Source organism: Hemicordylus capensis, chromosome 2, assembly GCF_027244095.1.
Source record: "Hemicordylus capensis ecotype Gifberg chromosome 2, rHemCap1.1.pri, whole genome shotgun sequence".
In the NCBI taxonomy this organism is placed as follows: Eukaryota; Metazoa; Chordata; class Lepidosauria; order Squamata; family Cordylidae; genus Hemicordylus; species Hemicordylus capensis.
This window is the reverse complement of record NC_069658.1, coordinates 267,189,865-267,205,915: the sequence shown is the minus strand read 5'-3', so window position 1 is coordinate 267,205,915 and position 16,051 is coordinate 267,189,865. Positions and strand designations below refer to the sequence as shown.

Here is a 16,051-nt window from a genome sequence, read left to right as displayed (position 1 = left end):
TAGCCACTGCCCATTTTGAATTCTTGAAATTCAGCTGCCTACAAATGCAAAGAAGGAAAATAAAGATTCCTTTTGTTTGACAGATGGAGCATATTTCCTGCCAACACTTACTGCCAATAGGTGCGAGCCTGTTCTGCGACTCTTTCTCCAGTTCTGCATTTTTAGTCTGTGCCCAGCTCTTCCACACTTCCAGCCCCTCCTCTGGTTTGAGAGAATGTGGAAGCAGGAGTTCAGGTGAAGGCTGAGGCTGCGGCTGCTGCTCCACTTCAGCAACCTGAACAGTTTGAGCCTGTGGAAGAATCATTTTCAATCTTGTAAGCCAGCAAGAGTATTGGAAAGTTTGGTGTAGTTTTCTCCCCCGCCCCCCACAAGTTTATTCAGTGCAAAACTGATCTGCAAAGAACTGATTTATTTCAAACATAACATATAACAAGTATGAGCCTGCAACAAAATGTCACAGAATATCCTGGTGTGCATGGCGAAAAGGCAGCAACAAATACAGGAACCCCTGCTGAAACTTGGGTTTTATCCCATATGTGAACTTTTCTCCATTTTGGGGGAGGGGGACACCACAGGTGCTCAAACCCAGCTCCATTTCATCCTGTGTGACTGTTTTGAGGGAGTATGCATCAAGTTGAGAAACTTCCTATTTTTTTCTTCAAGTCTCCCTTCACCACTGAGTTACATTATGTCTGTTAAGCACTCTCCAAGTCTGCAACTATTCTACTCCATGAGTTACAATGGGGCAGTTTTGGACCCTCTGGGCTCCCCGCCCCCCAATTTTTTAGAAATGGCTGTATCTACAGTTTACTATGAGTCTGTGAGCATCTCCCTCTCATCTGCAGGTCATGCACCCATACAGATCATAACATTTCCAACTCTTAGAAATAGAAATAAGAGGAAAAATAAGCTTTTGGAAACACATACTTACTCATGCACAATAATGCAAATATAATACTATTTCAAAAAGCACTTATATTTGATATCATGTTATACTCTTTTCTTTATATGACTACTAACAGTTGAGACCCATCAATAGAACATAAGAACAGCCCTGCGGGATCAGGCCCAAGGCCCAGCTAGTCCAGCATCCTGTTTCACACAGTGGCCCACAAGATGCCAATGGAAGCCTACAGGCAGGAGTTGAGGGCATGCCCTCTCTCTTGCTGTTACTCCCCTGCAACTGGTATTTAGAGGCATCCTGCCCCTGAGGCTGGAGGTGGCCTATAGCCCTCCAACTAGTAGCCATTGATAGACCTCTCCTCCAAGGTAAAGTGTGCTATCAAGCTGATTTCAACTCCTGGTACCCACAAAGCCCTGTGGTTTTCTTTGGTAGAATACAGGAGGGGTTTACCATTGCCTCCTTCCACGCAGTATGAGATGATGCCTTTCAGCATCTTCCTATATTGTTGCTGCCTGATACAGTAGCAGCAGAGATTCGAACTGACAACCTTCTGCTTGTTAGTCAAGCATTTCCCCACTGCACCACTTAAGGTGACCTAAGGCAAAGCCATTTTCCACAGATTACACTTATAGGAAAGTTCAAGAAGTTAATTTTTTTTATTAGAAGGAAAAGAACAGTTTGAAATTTGTAAGATTTCAATGTCGAACATTCATTTTATTGGATTGCCATCTATGCTAAATTTGAATCATAATAAATTTGACTCAAAGCTCTTCTGCATCTCTTGACCATGATGATGTTTGTGAATTGTTTATCTAATTACCAAATGTTAAAAACTTGTTGATAACAGTTAATATAATTACCTTCAGTATTTCAGCTAAACATGCATTAAAAAATTTAAACCTTCACCAAGCATATTCCAGTGTAAAAAGTAGTGCATTTAGCTAATTTTAGTGGCAGGATGGTTTATACAAAGTTTTCTATCTGTAGGTCATTGGGGAGCCAGCATGGTGTAGTGGTTAGAGTGCTGGACTAGGACCAGGGAGACCCGAGTTCAAACCCAACGACAATGACATAGGCATCATTTCATACTGCACAGGAGAAGGCAATGGTAAACTACTCCTATATTTTACCAAGGAAACAACATGGATAGACAAAACAGAATGATTGTCGAGGTAGTGCTGGATGATGGGCTCCTCAGGTTGGATAGTACTCAACTCAGAGCCAGCGTGGTGTAGTGGTTAGAGTGCTGGACTAGGACCAAGGAGACCCGAGTTCAAATCCCCATTCAGCCATGAAACTAGCTGGGTGACTGGGCCAGTGACTGCTCTCTCAGCCTAACCTACTTCACAGGGTAGTTGTGAAAGAGAAACTCAAGTATGTAGTACACCGCTCTGGGCTCCTTGGAGGAAGAGCGGGATATAAATGTAATAATACTAATATAGTAATAATAATTAATAATAAATATGACTTTATTTCCTACAAAACTCTTCAAAATATTTAATAGGTATAACACCACAGGGAGTTAAGTTTTGAAAGATACACACACACACACGTTTCCAGAACATGGACATGCATACTATATATATGCACATACAGTTGCATGTATGATACTTGCGTGTATAAAGCTACAGTATATCTTTAGCAATTCATGGCAAAACAAATGGCTATACTTTATCATTTCAATAATAAATTTTCCAGTTGTCTTCCTTCCCAAGTTCTGATACAATTAGTTTAATTAGACACACCATATGCCATATCTTGTCAAACCATTCCTGCCAAGTTTGTGGATTTGGTTTTTTCCAGTTGCTGCTAATTACCAATCTGGCAGCAGTCAGTAAGTGGGACAGTTTTCTAGTCTCAGAATATCACCCTCGCTCCAGTCTCCAGATCAACCTTATCCCCCCCACCATTACTTAAGACAGCTCCAAGGCACCTTAATAGTAACAATGTTAGCTACATAAGAGCATTTTCACAGAAAGCAAGTGCTAAATTCAAGTTCAATCATAACTGTTTGTGTTTCACGGACGATAATTCTAATGCTCAATAGCCACTGACATTTTCACTCCAGATACTCTTGATTCTCTTCATGCAGCCTGCTACCTCACATTCAATGTAAGCATCTCATCAGGAAACAAGAAAAAAAGGCTGCCCAGTAAATGTATTCCCCAATGAGAGAAGAGAAGCAAACTATTTCTCCCAAGACAAAGGCTACACACTCGGTCTCACAGCCAGTCTAAAAGTTTTGGGGATACCAAAAGGTGGAGAGGGCAGCTTATCTGGCCCCCATCAGTTCTAAGTGCACGCAACAGTCAGTTATTTAGAAGTGTCTGTAGAAGAATGGAGGGCAGCCCTTCCCCTGGCTATGGGTCTTCACACAGTCAATACATATTTTGCTCTCTTTCCCCAAGTGAATGCACAGGAAGTCTTCTAGGAGACCACCTATTTAGATTTAATTGTTTCCATTTAGCTGGCTGGACATCACAAAATAGCTATACAACTGCAAGACACATAAGGGATCTCTCAAGTGCAACACAGAGGTTACTTCACATATCTGGTGATGTGCACTATTTAACAAAAGTTGTTGCCACCACAAATCTGTCAGCCTACTGCAGCACTTACAGTCTTGTGACACTGAAAGACAGAAGTAGCTTTGCCTCTGAAGCAACTGCAAATTAGGAGTGAAGAGAATGCCCTCTACTGGGGGAAAGCTGTACATTAACAGTGCTCCCAAATGCAGTTTAGCAAACAGCTAGTCTTAAAGGTCACTGTAGCTGTCCGTTTGCCAGCAGTTCAAGGGCAACCTTTCCAGTCAACAGACTTTCATACAAAAAGGCTTTGTGCCTAAATGTAGCAGGTTACACCGGCGCCCTGTCCACCAGTTTGATTTCTTATAATAAATTGGGCACAGATTCAAGTTTACAGTAGCAGCCTTTTTATAGCGCCCAGAGGATGGACACACATACAAAGAAGTCAGGACTCTAGGTACATTTAGAACAGGCCTGCACGACATAAGGCCTGGGGGCCGGATTCGGCCCGCAGGGACTATTTTACTGGCCCCCAGGTATCCTGCAGCAGGACAGGAGCTGGAAACTGCCTTACAGCGCCATCCTGTGCATGCTTTCTCAGAAATATGCTCCATTGGTGTGCCCAGTGAGGCTTACTCCCATGTAAGCATGCCTAGCATTGCAGCCTGAAAGCAACAACAATTTAGGGAGAGGAGAGGACTTGGCATATGTTTGGGGCTGGCATGCACTCTAGGGGCCCCACTGATTGAGTAGTGACAGGACCTTTTCTCTGGCCACTATCCTTGGTTGAAACTAGGGGTCCATTGACAGGGGGAATAGATCCACAAGTAACTAATAATAATATTTTTAATTTTAATGCAATACTGTGCTAAAAATTGACCTTGACCCCTGTACACCAAGTTGTGGATGGTTCCGGCCCTCCAGGGCATTTGAGTTGTGCAGCCCTGATTTAGAAGCACAGAGTATCCTAATCTAAGAACCAAACACAACAGCAGAAAAGTTGTGTTTCTTTATCCTTCTTCATAACAGAGTATTACTCGCTTACCCAAAAGCCTCACCTAGCCCCAAAGCAATGAATAAGGCTAGCTTAAGTTCACCAACTTTAATATAGGGCATCTCATTCATTTTCTATTCAGACCTGAGGAACACATGTCTAGCAGTGAGAGAATGGATTTGTTTCAGAAAGCACAGAAACCCAGAAGCGTTTAAGGATGAAACTAGGTTCCACTGATGGCAGTGCCCCACCACAATTCCCTAGTCTCACACTGTTCCTCTCACTTTCTTTCCTTCCTCTCCTTTCATCCTCCCTCCTTTCAAAACAAAATCTGAACATAAATTCATTTTATGGGTGCTTCTTGCTGTCCAAAGTACCACGTTGTGCCCCCAATGCTGCTCTCCATATGGAGTCAGAGTCCATTAGAGGCATGAGTCTGGTTAAATAAGATCAATTTTGGGCACAAACTGATGTTTTGCCCTATGGGATTGGCCCCAATCCCAACTGATAGCTTTCACTCAGACTGGATGAAAACCTTAGAAGAGATACTCCAGAGCTTCTTCCCCAGCCTTTGATCTCTGGGCTATCTTAAGGCAAGAGAACCCATAAAACAACGTATTCAGGACATCGATTTGTAAAGGGACAAGAGCGGTCTCTCATTGCCTGGACGTGGGTCACAGTAAAGATTTATAATCTTGTTACATCTAAATATGGGACAGCTTTCACCTTAGCCTGGTTTAGTGTGTTGCCATCAGCTGTACTCAAGGGGAAATACCTTCGAATTTCCTAAGCAGAACTGACTTGTCCTTGCCAAATTGGGGATGGGCGGCTTTGAAACTGGATCATGTGTTATACTGTCAAATTTATAGATACATTAGTCTCTCTTTTATAACTCCAATTTTAAGGAAATAGCTAGGCAGGAAGTGTTGGTTTTTGAGTACTGATTTAGTGTACATGTAAAATTGTAAATTAATGTAATGCAGGTTACTGCAAATTGCATTAATTATCCTGTAATTTTGTATTTTTCTTTGTTTTTGCTTTCTGGTCCTGGACCATAAATCAATCAATCTTCCTGTCCAAATGCGATAGGGTAGATAATTACTGTTTTGAAATTACAATGCCAAACTAAAACGTGTGCACAAGATACTATAAGCCTGTAAAAATAAATTTAAGACTCTCAAAGGTTAAAAGCCCTAAAAACCCACCAGCAGGTTTATCCGTTGCCTAGTGTTCAGATTGGCCACATTTATAACATAAATGAGTTTCTCTAAGCATCTTACTACTATACAGCATATTTAAACCAATGTCTTTGTTTAGTAAGGGCCTCCCTGACCTGGTTACATGAAAACAGTATGCAAGCATTCTAGTAAATGCTTATAACAGGCCAAAGCTTGTTGGCTGAGAAGTCAAACATTACAGCACAAGAGAACAATTTCCATCTGCAGTCACAAACCTTTGTAACTTCAAATTACAACCATTATTTTTCCTATAAACATTATGCTGCATTACCTAGATAGGCTGAACAAAGTAATACGCTTAATCAGCTTCCTCCAGACAAAAATGCTTACAAGCACACACACACACAGCGCACATGAATTACCTGGTCACCCCCATCCAATACATGTGCAGCCACATTCCAGTTAAAAAAAGACCACCACCTACAAAGTCTGGAGAATTTCCTTATATGTTAATTCTTTCTATTTATTCACCTGAAATATCCATTCACAGTGGAGGAAGGAGAAAAACTGGCTTCAGAGAAGTGCAAGGTGCCTCAAAACACATTCAGCCAAGTCTTCCTTCAAAAACCCTGCCTCTTAGCGAACATAGGAAGAAGCTGCCATATACTCAGTCAGACCATTGGTCCATCTAGCCCAGTATTGTCTACACTGACTGGCAGTGGCTTCTCCAAGGCTGCAGGCAAGAGTGTCTCTCAGCCCTATCTTGGAGGAGCCAGGGAGGGAACATGGAACCTTAATTCTCTTCCCAGCATAGCTCCATCCCTTAAGGGGAGTATCTTACAGTGCTCACACTTCTAGTCTCCCATTTATATGCAACCAGGGTGAACCCTGTTAGCTAAGGGGACAAGTCATGCTTGCTACCACAAGACCAGTTCTCCTGAATAGATTAGAGAGCACCCCAGAGTCCCAGACCACTGGGGGGGCGACAAGCAGGGGGAAATGCAAGCTTGATAAAGCCGAACAGCCACTCACCTGGTTACCTCTGGCAAATAAGTTTCACTTACAAGCAGATAGGGAACCTTTTCTAAAACTGGAAAACGTCCCATCCCCACGCACCATCCCAAGTCCAATGCATTACAAACTTACTTGCACAAGTATGCATCAGCAGCAGGCAGGCTAGCAACTTTTATTATGTTCTAGGCTAGTTTTCACTGGATATATCAGTGACAATGACTGTTTAGAAGGGTCAAAGCTTCAACTAGGACATGCCCATAAGATTCAAAATACACATACACACACACACCCCTACCTTCAGAGGATGTAACACAAACCCACTGCAATCCAGTGCTACAATTAACACATCACAGCAGCCACTAGCAGCTGCTATTTACCCAGAAAAACCTGTCTTACTAAAAAAAAGTATGTCTCCATTGCCTAGAAGCTTAAGCCTTCAACAAAAGGGCTTTGCATTTAATGTTTGGCAAGTACATTTCCATCTGGCCATCCTTAAGGATGCCAGGGACTATAAGCAAAAAAAGGCACCCCTTCTACAGACAAAGCTCCCCAAGATTGTGTTGCTAATTCAACTTGCGGAAAAATGTACCGGCTACCTTCCTGCATTATCCCACTATTATTCTCAAGGCTAGCAATCCCTCAGAATGGTTCAGGGAAGCCAGTTTCAATGCAGCAAGCCAATGATATGTTGCAATTTTCACCTCACGGAGAAGCTGTATTTATTCTAGGTTCTGAAAAGCTCACAGGGCTCTTTCCCTGACTTGAGCTTGAAAAAATGATTGAGTATCATACAGTCTGGGAAATGGCTTGTTAGCTACAAGACCCACAGGAAAACAGGAAGCTGTCTTAAACCAAGTCAGACCATTGATCCATTTAGCTCAGTATTGCCTACACAGGCTGGCAGCAGATTTTCCAGGGCTGCAGATAGGAGTCTCTCTCAGCCCTATCTCGAAGATGCCAGGGAGGGAACTTGGAACCTCCTGCATGCAAGAATGCAGGTGCTCTTCTCAGAGTGGCCCGATCACCTAAAGGGAGTATCGTATAGTGCTCACATGTCGTCTCACATTCAAATGCAAACCGGAGCATACCCTGCTTAGCAAAGGGGACAATTCATGTTTACTACCAAAAGACCAGCATTCTCCCAGAGAGCAATAGCTCTGCAAATTTTCTTCTCAACTGAATGATCTGTGATTCAAAAATATAACCATTTGCAAGCAAGTAGTCCAACACTACCATCAGCAAATTAGATGTCAAACAACATGCCAAATAATTTCATAATCTATTTAGGGCCTCAGGAAAAGTTGTATAGTTTTAGAGGAGGTTTTTAGAGGAAAAGATGCAAGTGAGGGAGGAACCTGCATGGGAAAAGTTTCAAGAACACACAACTCTGATATGCAGAGTCAAATAGGCATGTTTTCCAAAGATATTGTAACAGTGATGAAATCATTTTGACAGTATGCTGTGGGTTGGATACTGGCAATTCTGGAAACAGGAAAACCCTGTAACAATAGCAGACACTGTGGGAAGGAGCTCCAGTTCCCACTTTTCTGCCTATTAAATGTTAGTAGGTAATAAAGTGGCTTTATTCCAGAACATCTGGATCATTTTAAGCCACAAAGCTTAAAACAGAAAACCCAAGTTTGTATCTCAGAGGCAATTTAATAAATTATGGTCAATGTACAAAGACCAATGTACAGTCATCTCTTGAAGTCTAAGAAAGATCCATCACGTCAGAGTTTTTAAATTCTATTGTCTTTCCTTCACTTCCTTTTCTTCTTCCTGGTTTTTTAAATCATTTTATTGATAAACTAGTTATTTTAGGCCCGTTAAATTAACGGGCGCTAGGGGAGTTGTGCATTCCGGGGCCCCCGCCACCATTCCCCCTCCCGCTGCCACCAGCCTTCATGCCGCGGCCGGTCTCCCCGGCCGGGCAAGAGCCCCCCTCCACTGCCGGCCTCCCCCTTCCGGCTTTCCACCTCCGCCGCACCACCACGGAGACCACCCGCCAGCTCGCCTGCGGCCGCGGCCACAGCCACCACCTCACCTTCCTCGCTTCGTCCGCCGGCTAGCCTGCGCCGACTTCCCCTCCTGTCCCCCTCCCGGTTCCCACATGTCGGCCTTTGAGCTCCATACGGCCGCTTCAGTGGCAGGGCCGGTCCCACCGCTGCCACATCCGCCCTCCCCGGTCCCCGCTTCTCCTCCTTTCGGACCGAGAGCCAACATGGCCGCCTGGTGCCTGCGACCGTATCTTCCTCGGATGTTCTGGGCATGCGCTCTGCGCATGCCCAGCACGGCCAAGAAAGACATGGGCATAGAGACACAGGCGCACACCCTGGCTCTTTGTTATAGAGGATAGAATGTTTATCATTCTATTAGCCTCTAAAGCAGCATTGTTTTAGGTGCTAATTTACTTCTACATAAAGGATGTTTTATTAAACTCATTACCACCCATTTTTGAACACTGTCATGTTGAAATACATGTTCTTGTATAAAATAAGTTCTGATGTGAGAATGCTGTCAACATTAAAAGAGTAAGAGGCCACCTTGCTCATGACCAGAAAGACGGAAGGGACTACATGGCAGACCAATAAACCTGGAGGTACTACTGAAGCTGACGATAACAGGCTTGCATAATTCTAAAACGAACACTGTTTAATCCTGTGCATGCTCCAAGACAAAAACAATATCAAGAGCCTCCTCCAATCCCATGGGTCAGATGAATAGCAGCTCTGGAAAGCAGACATACTTGGGCAGGAGGAGGGGGCACAAGCCAGGCTGCAGATCATATCATAGATAAACACAAACTTGTTATTTTTGCTTTCTAGTGATTTAAAGTTTAGCACAATGTCAATAATTGGCAAAAGAATGGAAAGAAATCCAGTTACCTTTATATTTTAAACATTATAATTGGAGTTTGGATCAAAAAAAAGTGTCTGCACCTTGGCAGATGCACTTAATACATATAAGCAATCATAGTAACTCCTCCCAACAGTGATTCATGGTTGAGCTTTTGCTGAAATGATTGGGCAGACATGCTCGACTACAACAGTCACCACCACCACACCCATTTCTGACACACAGTTTTGCCCACTGCAGCATGACAACTGAATCAGGCAGTATGAGTACTGAGTGCTTATGCCACTTCATAGATGGGACAACATTTCAAGATAGATATTCTAAAGTGACAGCCCATTCTCAGCTGAAGCACCTACACACTATAGATTGAATTTCAATAGCTTCAGCAACAAGCTGATTTGTAATATGGCCCCAGATTCAATCTATGGATCTGACAGCAGGACCAAGAAAGCAACTGAACATGCATACTTTGAAACGTGCAGGCAATTTCTGCAGAAGGCTCTACTGCAGAGAGGGCTGAATATGGATGTGGTGATGGCCACCAGCTTGGATGGCTATAAAAGGGGCTTAGACAGATTCATGGTGGACAGGTCTATCAATGGCTACTAGTCTGGTGGCTGTGGGCCATCTCCAGCCTCAGAGGCACAATGCCTCTCAATACCAGTTGCAGAGGAGCAACACCAGGAGAGAGGGCATGCACATACCTCTTGCCTGTGGGCTCCTCAGAGACATCTGGTGGGCTACTGTGTGAAACAGGATGCTGGACTGGATGGGCCTTGTGTCTGATCCAGCAGGGCAGTTCTGTTCTTAATATCTCTCTGCTCTGTGGGGATACCCAACTCCTCCCCCTCAAAGCCCTCATATTGCCTCTTCTTCTTCTACAGCAGCCGTCAATGCCTCATATACTAAATTATGCCAATATAACTGAGTTATTAGGTTCAGAATAAGAGTATGCAAACTGGGCAACTTTATAGAAAAGCAACCTGGTTTAAGAGTTTTAGATTTACATGATCTTCTTCCAGACACAGAATTTGGGGTGGTGTTTTGGGGGGCAGTGCTCTCTTTGACTTTATAAGGTCTCTTTCACCAAGACTGCCGTTGTCCCTCCCCACATTCTGACCGCTCAACACAAGGCGGCTCCTTTGCCCACTCAGGGAGTTTTACTTACAGAGCAAGTAACTTGTAGTTGCTGCTGCTGCTGCCCCTGCTCCTGCTGTGCAGGCTGTTGCTGCTGCTGCTGCTGCTGTGGATCCCATATATGCACCGTCTGAGCTGCATTCTGGTAGGTCCCTGCCACAGCTTGCACTGCCACCGGAATGTGGATGTTGCCATTCATAAACTGTGCGGGGAAAAGGGAGTTCGCAAGAGTTTGCACAACTTCCTCGTGAGAGTTTTTCACTACGGACGTGCCTCCCACCATCTTATCCTTATCGTCTTCCAGCTTCACCGTGGCCAGAGCTGTTGGGGAGCCACTGACGTGGACGGCATTGTAGGCCTCCTGAGGGATAGCAATATGGGTTATGTTTTGCTGCTGTAGGTCACCACGTGGCTGTGCAGAGTAAACAGGGATGGTCCAAGTCTCTCCAGTAGGGCTGGTTATGGTCCCAGTGGCACTGTACAGGTGGGCACTATCCACCGTTAGCAAGTCTGGCCTTAGGGATACATAACTCTGCTGCTGGCCCTGAGGGATGGCCAGGACTGTGGCAACAGGCTGCCCTGAAATAGCATACGACACAGTAATAGGCATATCCACTTTGCGCTTCTTCACCGGCTGGAGAACGCTGGCAGCACTGATCCTCCGCTCACCTTCCCGCGGTGAACTCTGCTGAGATGGAGGAGGGGAAAGGGCCCCAACTGTCTGGATCTGGATTTGCTGGCCCCCAGCAATAGCCTGTCCTGCCACAAGCTGTGCCTGGATCTGCTGGTGCTGTATGTGTTCCTCCTGAATTTCAGCACCCTGGATTTGCTGAGCCGCCTGCACATGTTGCACTTGGATCTGAGCCGCCTGCAACTGAGACGGGCTGGGACTCTGAAGTGCTTGAGCCTGTATTGTCTGGGACGCTTGCTGTTGTGCCTGGCCTTGGATCTGCACCTGGACCTGGATCGGCTGTTCTGAGGCTTGATGAACAGTAAGCTGTGGAGAGAGCTGTTGGGCGGACACTTGCTGAGGGGACTGCTGAACTTGGACCTGCACCTACAAGAACAAAGATTCAATCATTAGTGTTCTTTATCCTCAAGACCTGTACATTACACTACACTAGGTGGTTAGGCTGAGGTTGTATATAAAAACAATTCCTTCCAATACTGAAAGGTGGTCCTGTGCCTATCAGCTGAGCTATCCACAGACAAGGTAGTGGTCTCTGCATAAGATTCCAAGATGATATTTGTAATTTTTTAAGAACGAAGGCCCAACAAGGTTGTTCAGGAGGCTTCAATAACTATGTTGAAGGCAGCTGAGCATGTTTGGGGGGAGACATTGGTCTATTCATACCCTTAATGATGTATGGTGTTCAAAAGAGTGAGAGCTAAAAGGTTGAAAACACCCCCTACCCCATAATAGATGGCAAGGTCTCAGCAGTGGGGAAAAGGAAAAAGGATCCTCGTTGCCCACTCTCCCCTCCAAATATAACACCACATACAGCTCTGAAGAGAAAAATCCTTGTTTGGGAATACCCAATAACGTTTTAGAGCAAGAGCGAGAATGTACAAGCATAACATATTATTTATTTATTGAACATATTTTTATACCGCCCAAACCTCATGTCTCTGGGTGGTATTAGAACTATTCAGAAAAATGCTTGATCTGGGTTTAATAGTGGAACTAACAGATTTCCTAGTCATTTTTATCTCGACTTTCTATGAGGCCATATCCAAAGCAGTTAACAAAACAAGAGTATACAAGTCTGCAAAATTACAGCAGTATGGGCAGCTAAGAGATGTTACTGTTGCTTAGGGGCCTGCAGCAAGCACAAGCAGAATTATCCCTGCCAGGCACATCCTGTTTTGTGATTGCTCAATTAATATAGTTCAAGCAAGCCCCAGGAAAACTGCAATAAGAAATTATAACTAATAGCTGAAATTCTAATAAAACCAACAAAACCTTTGGATTTTTAAAGTGGCACCACAAATTATGGCTTAATATCTGCAATAAAGCCATCAAACACAGTTATCCCAGCCTTGTAATTAAGAAAATATTCTCCCTCAAACATTATCTATTTGTCTGATGACCCTTGTGAACAACAGACAAGAATGGGTTTATTTCTTTTATGAAAAACTTTTTTTTTTGGCCACACCTCTGATATCAGCACTTTCAGCAGTGCTTGAAATACCAAAACATTCCCAGGAGCTGGCTTCTGCTGGCCACCATGTTTTCTCCTCTGGACTGTGCCAGGAAGCAACCCTACAACTGCTGTAGGGTCATTTCCTCGCCACTGAGAATGTTATCAATTTTTCAAATGCTGCTGATCCTAGATGTGCGGGGACAAGGTGTTCAAAAGCCCACTGGAACCACTTACTTTGACATAATTCCTGCTCACCACTGGTGAGCAAGCAACTTAATGCAAACTCTTTTGTTATCTCTTTGCACCTCCATACTGGGGCAGATTCTTGTATGCATTTCCAATACTTCACATTGTTATGGAAATACACCAGCTCAGGTGCACATACAGAGGGAAATGAGTTTGAAGTCACCCAATGGAGTGTCAGGAGTTGTCCAATATGAAAACTTCAGACAAAAGTCTCCTCACGTGAAACTGAGGAACTACTTAAGAGACTTACTCTGGACTAGTTTCCAAATCCTGGCATAAGATGCAAGTGCTAAATTGTTTTGAAGAAACAACCATAACATATATAAGAAAAAAATGTGCACAGTATTTCTGATGCAGTCATATTTAAGAAAACTTGTTTGGAGTAGTTTATCCCAAATGCAGATTTTGAGAATGCTGGTGCTCAGTTCAATTATGCCTTGGTACAAACATTAATTTTGCTCATCACTGCTACCCATGCCAAGTTTAACTACTATTCATCCATCATCTATTAAGCATATACAGTACGTGTTAGATTTCAATGGGCCGGTTCAGACATAGTATAAAGCCAGGATTATATTCTGGTTACTCAATATCCTCCAAGCTTCAGAAGCACATGCTCCCGCTCCCCTGCTTCTTCCTAGGTTCCAGCTAGGAATGAGCCTGGATCACTCATTTCGTCCAAACTGAGTGATCCCTGGCTTATTCTAATCTGACTTCATATTTCATAAACCTGGATAGAATAAGCTAAAAGTTACAGCTTGTTCCTAACCAGAAACTAAAGTAAAATTCTTCAGAATCTGACAAGAGGCAGTGGGACAGGCAGAGGAAAGAGTACATGCTCCTAAAACTTAGGGATGTCACACAAAACCATGCTCTGCATAATATCTGAACTGGCCCAGCGACTATCAAAGAGGTGTGTGCTTAAAAGTTATATTCTTGTCATACACAGAATTTTTCAAGAAGCCTTCAATGGTGCAAATAATTTTCTATGAGGTTTATTTTAAGATGTGTGCATGCTTTGAACTAATCCCATGCAAACACCACACAGGCAACACAAACACTTGTCCTCTAATAGTTCTGATGATCATAATGATCATCAGGGATGGAGGGAGAGGAATGGCAGAAGAGCCATTTATAGGTGGTTCACACATGCAAGCTCATCACTTGATGGCTGCAGCATCAAGTTGGCCTGTGTACTGGTTATACGTAAACGCTGGAAAAGACCCAGTAAATGTTTCATTGTCCTTGGATTGTATTTATGCTCGGTAGGTCTGTCAATGGTATTGTGATAAATATTTTATCCGTCTCCAAATCATATAGGTCATTTAAAGTTTAACACTGTATATGATTTCACTCCCAAGCCCACATCAAACAATTGCTATTAAAAATTTTACTTGTTTACCTGGGCAACCTTAAAATGTCTATGTATGTGTAGACAATTCTCCCCCCGCTGATCTCCCCGCCTTTTACATCTTGTTACTGTTATCTTGTTGCCATTTGTACTTTAATTCCAAATATTTTTTTTAAAAAGTAGGCAGACTGAAAAGCCTTTAACTTGCAAGTTGCCTCAAGCAATGCCTTTCACTGAGTTCATACACTGAACTGTAAATCAAATGATGAGAAGCCAAGCTATATATACAGTACCTGCTTGCATGCATGAATTGACCCCAAAAGTCAGTAGAAGGCCCACTATGAATGCTGCGTAGTCAGAGTGTTTTCTGGGAGCCACTTAAGACAAACAAATTAAAGTCTGCCTAGTAACTTGTGCTTAAGTTAGACAGCTTCTGTTGTTGGTTTAATAAAGATTAAGAGATGCGCCTTTTTACTGCTTCTCAGGACAAGGCTTTCTATTTTTTGATTGTCTTGGCACCATGGCACAGCCTTCATGTGCAAATTGCTGGCAGCTTCCTACATCTTACAAAAAAGCGGAGCTGGGAAAGGTAGTGAAACTGGTTTCTTCTGGAGCACATACCAAATACCAATACAGGTGGCCCTCGTTATCTGTGGTTTCAACAACCATGGCTTCACATATTTTATTTGGTCAATGACAGTAAATAAAGATTGACTTGACACATATCTGAGGACAGGTCTTAGAGACCCAGTTTCTTTATCTGTGGCCTATAAATAAATAAATAAATAAATAGGCAAACTCTGCCTATTCATTGTTTTGAGTGGCCAGAAAGGACCTCTGATGGCCACCATTTTACAGTGCAGAGCCATTTTGTGGCTCTTTAAAAAAAATCTCCTGCGATCTTTCACAAAAAATGTGAAGGAGGAAAGAGGGAGCAAAAAGCAGCTAGTTTAAAAGTACATTTAAAGCCAGGCAGAGCCTCCCTGCCGCTGCTGGGCCCCCTCCCTGCACTGCCTTCTTGCTGGGCCTTAGACAGCGGCTTCTGCAGTGCTAACTGCTCCTTGTTTTCTTAAGCTACAGCACTCCAGTGACTTAACTAGTTGCTATTTCTATTTCTGTTCTTGGTTTGGGTGGCCCACCTGCTGGCCCCCCATCTGCCCTCTCCCTGGCTACTGAGTGCCAGTGTGTGCTGCTCAACCCGATTGCCTGAGCTTCCTCTTGATCAGACTCCAGCTGAAGATGCCGAAAGAAGATGATGTCTGATTGGTAAGCCCCGCACCACCACAGAATGACCCGCTTGGTTTTAGGTTAGAGTATTTTTATTTTAAATAGGGCCTAGTTTGGAGGAAGGGATATCAGAGGTACCAGAGGACTGGAAAGTAGCAAATGTAACATCGATTTTCAAAAAGGGATCCAGGGGCGATCCGGGAAATCACAGGCTGTTTAGTTTAAAGTCCATTCCAAGCAAATTGATGGAAAGCATCCTCAAGGATAAAATGGTAAAGCACATAGAAGAACAGGCCCTGCTGGGAGTGAGCCAGCATGGCTTCCGCAAAGGTAAATCTTGCCTCACCAACCTTTTGGAGTTCTTTGAGTGTCAACAAGTGTGTGGATCAAGGTGATCCAGTTGACATAGTATACCCGGACTTCCAAAAAGCTTTCAACCAAGTTCCTCATCAAAGACTCCAGAGGAAACATAGCG

At 43.6% G+C, this 16,051-nt stretch overlaps 1 protein-coding gene across 9 annotated transcripts in view; it reads right to left on the bottom strand.

Annotated features, from left to right (window-relative positions):
• QRICH1 (glutamine rich 1) overlaps window positions 1–16,051 on the bottom strand; it is a 60,620-nt gene that overhangs the window by 10,450 nt on the left and 34,119 nt on the right. For all 9 annotated transcript variants that reach the window (XM_053290733.1, XM_053290735.1, XM_053290734.1 and 6 more), the window contains 2 exons: window positions 10,640–11,665; window positions 112–289 (listed from right to left, as the gene is read on the bottom strand). In XM_053290733.1, the coding sequence (XP_053146708.1) occupies window positions 112–289; window positions 10,640–11,665 (1,204 nt within the window). The remainder of the gene's footprint in view (window positions 1–111; window positions 290–10,639; window positions 11,666–16,051) is intronic.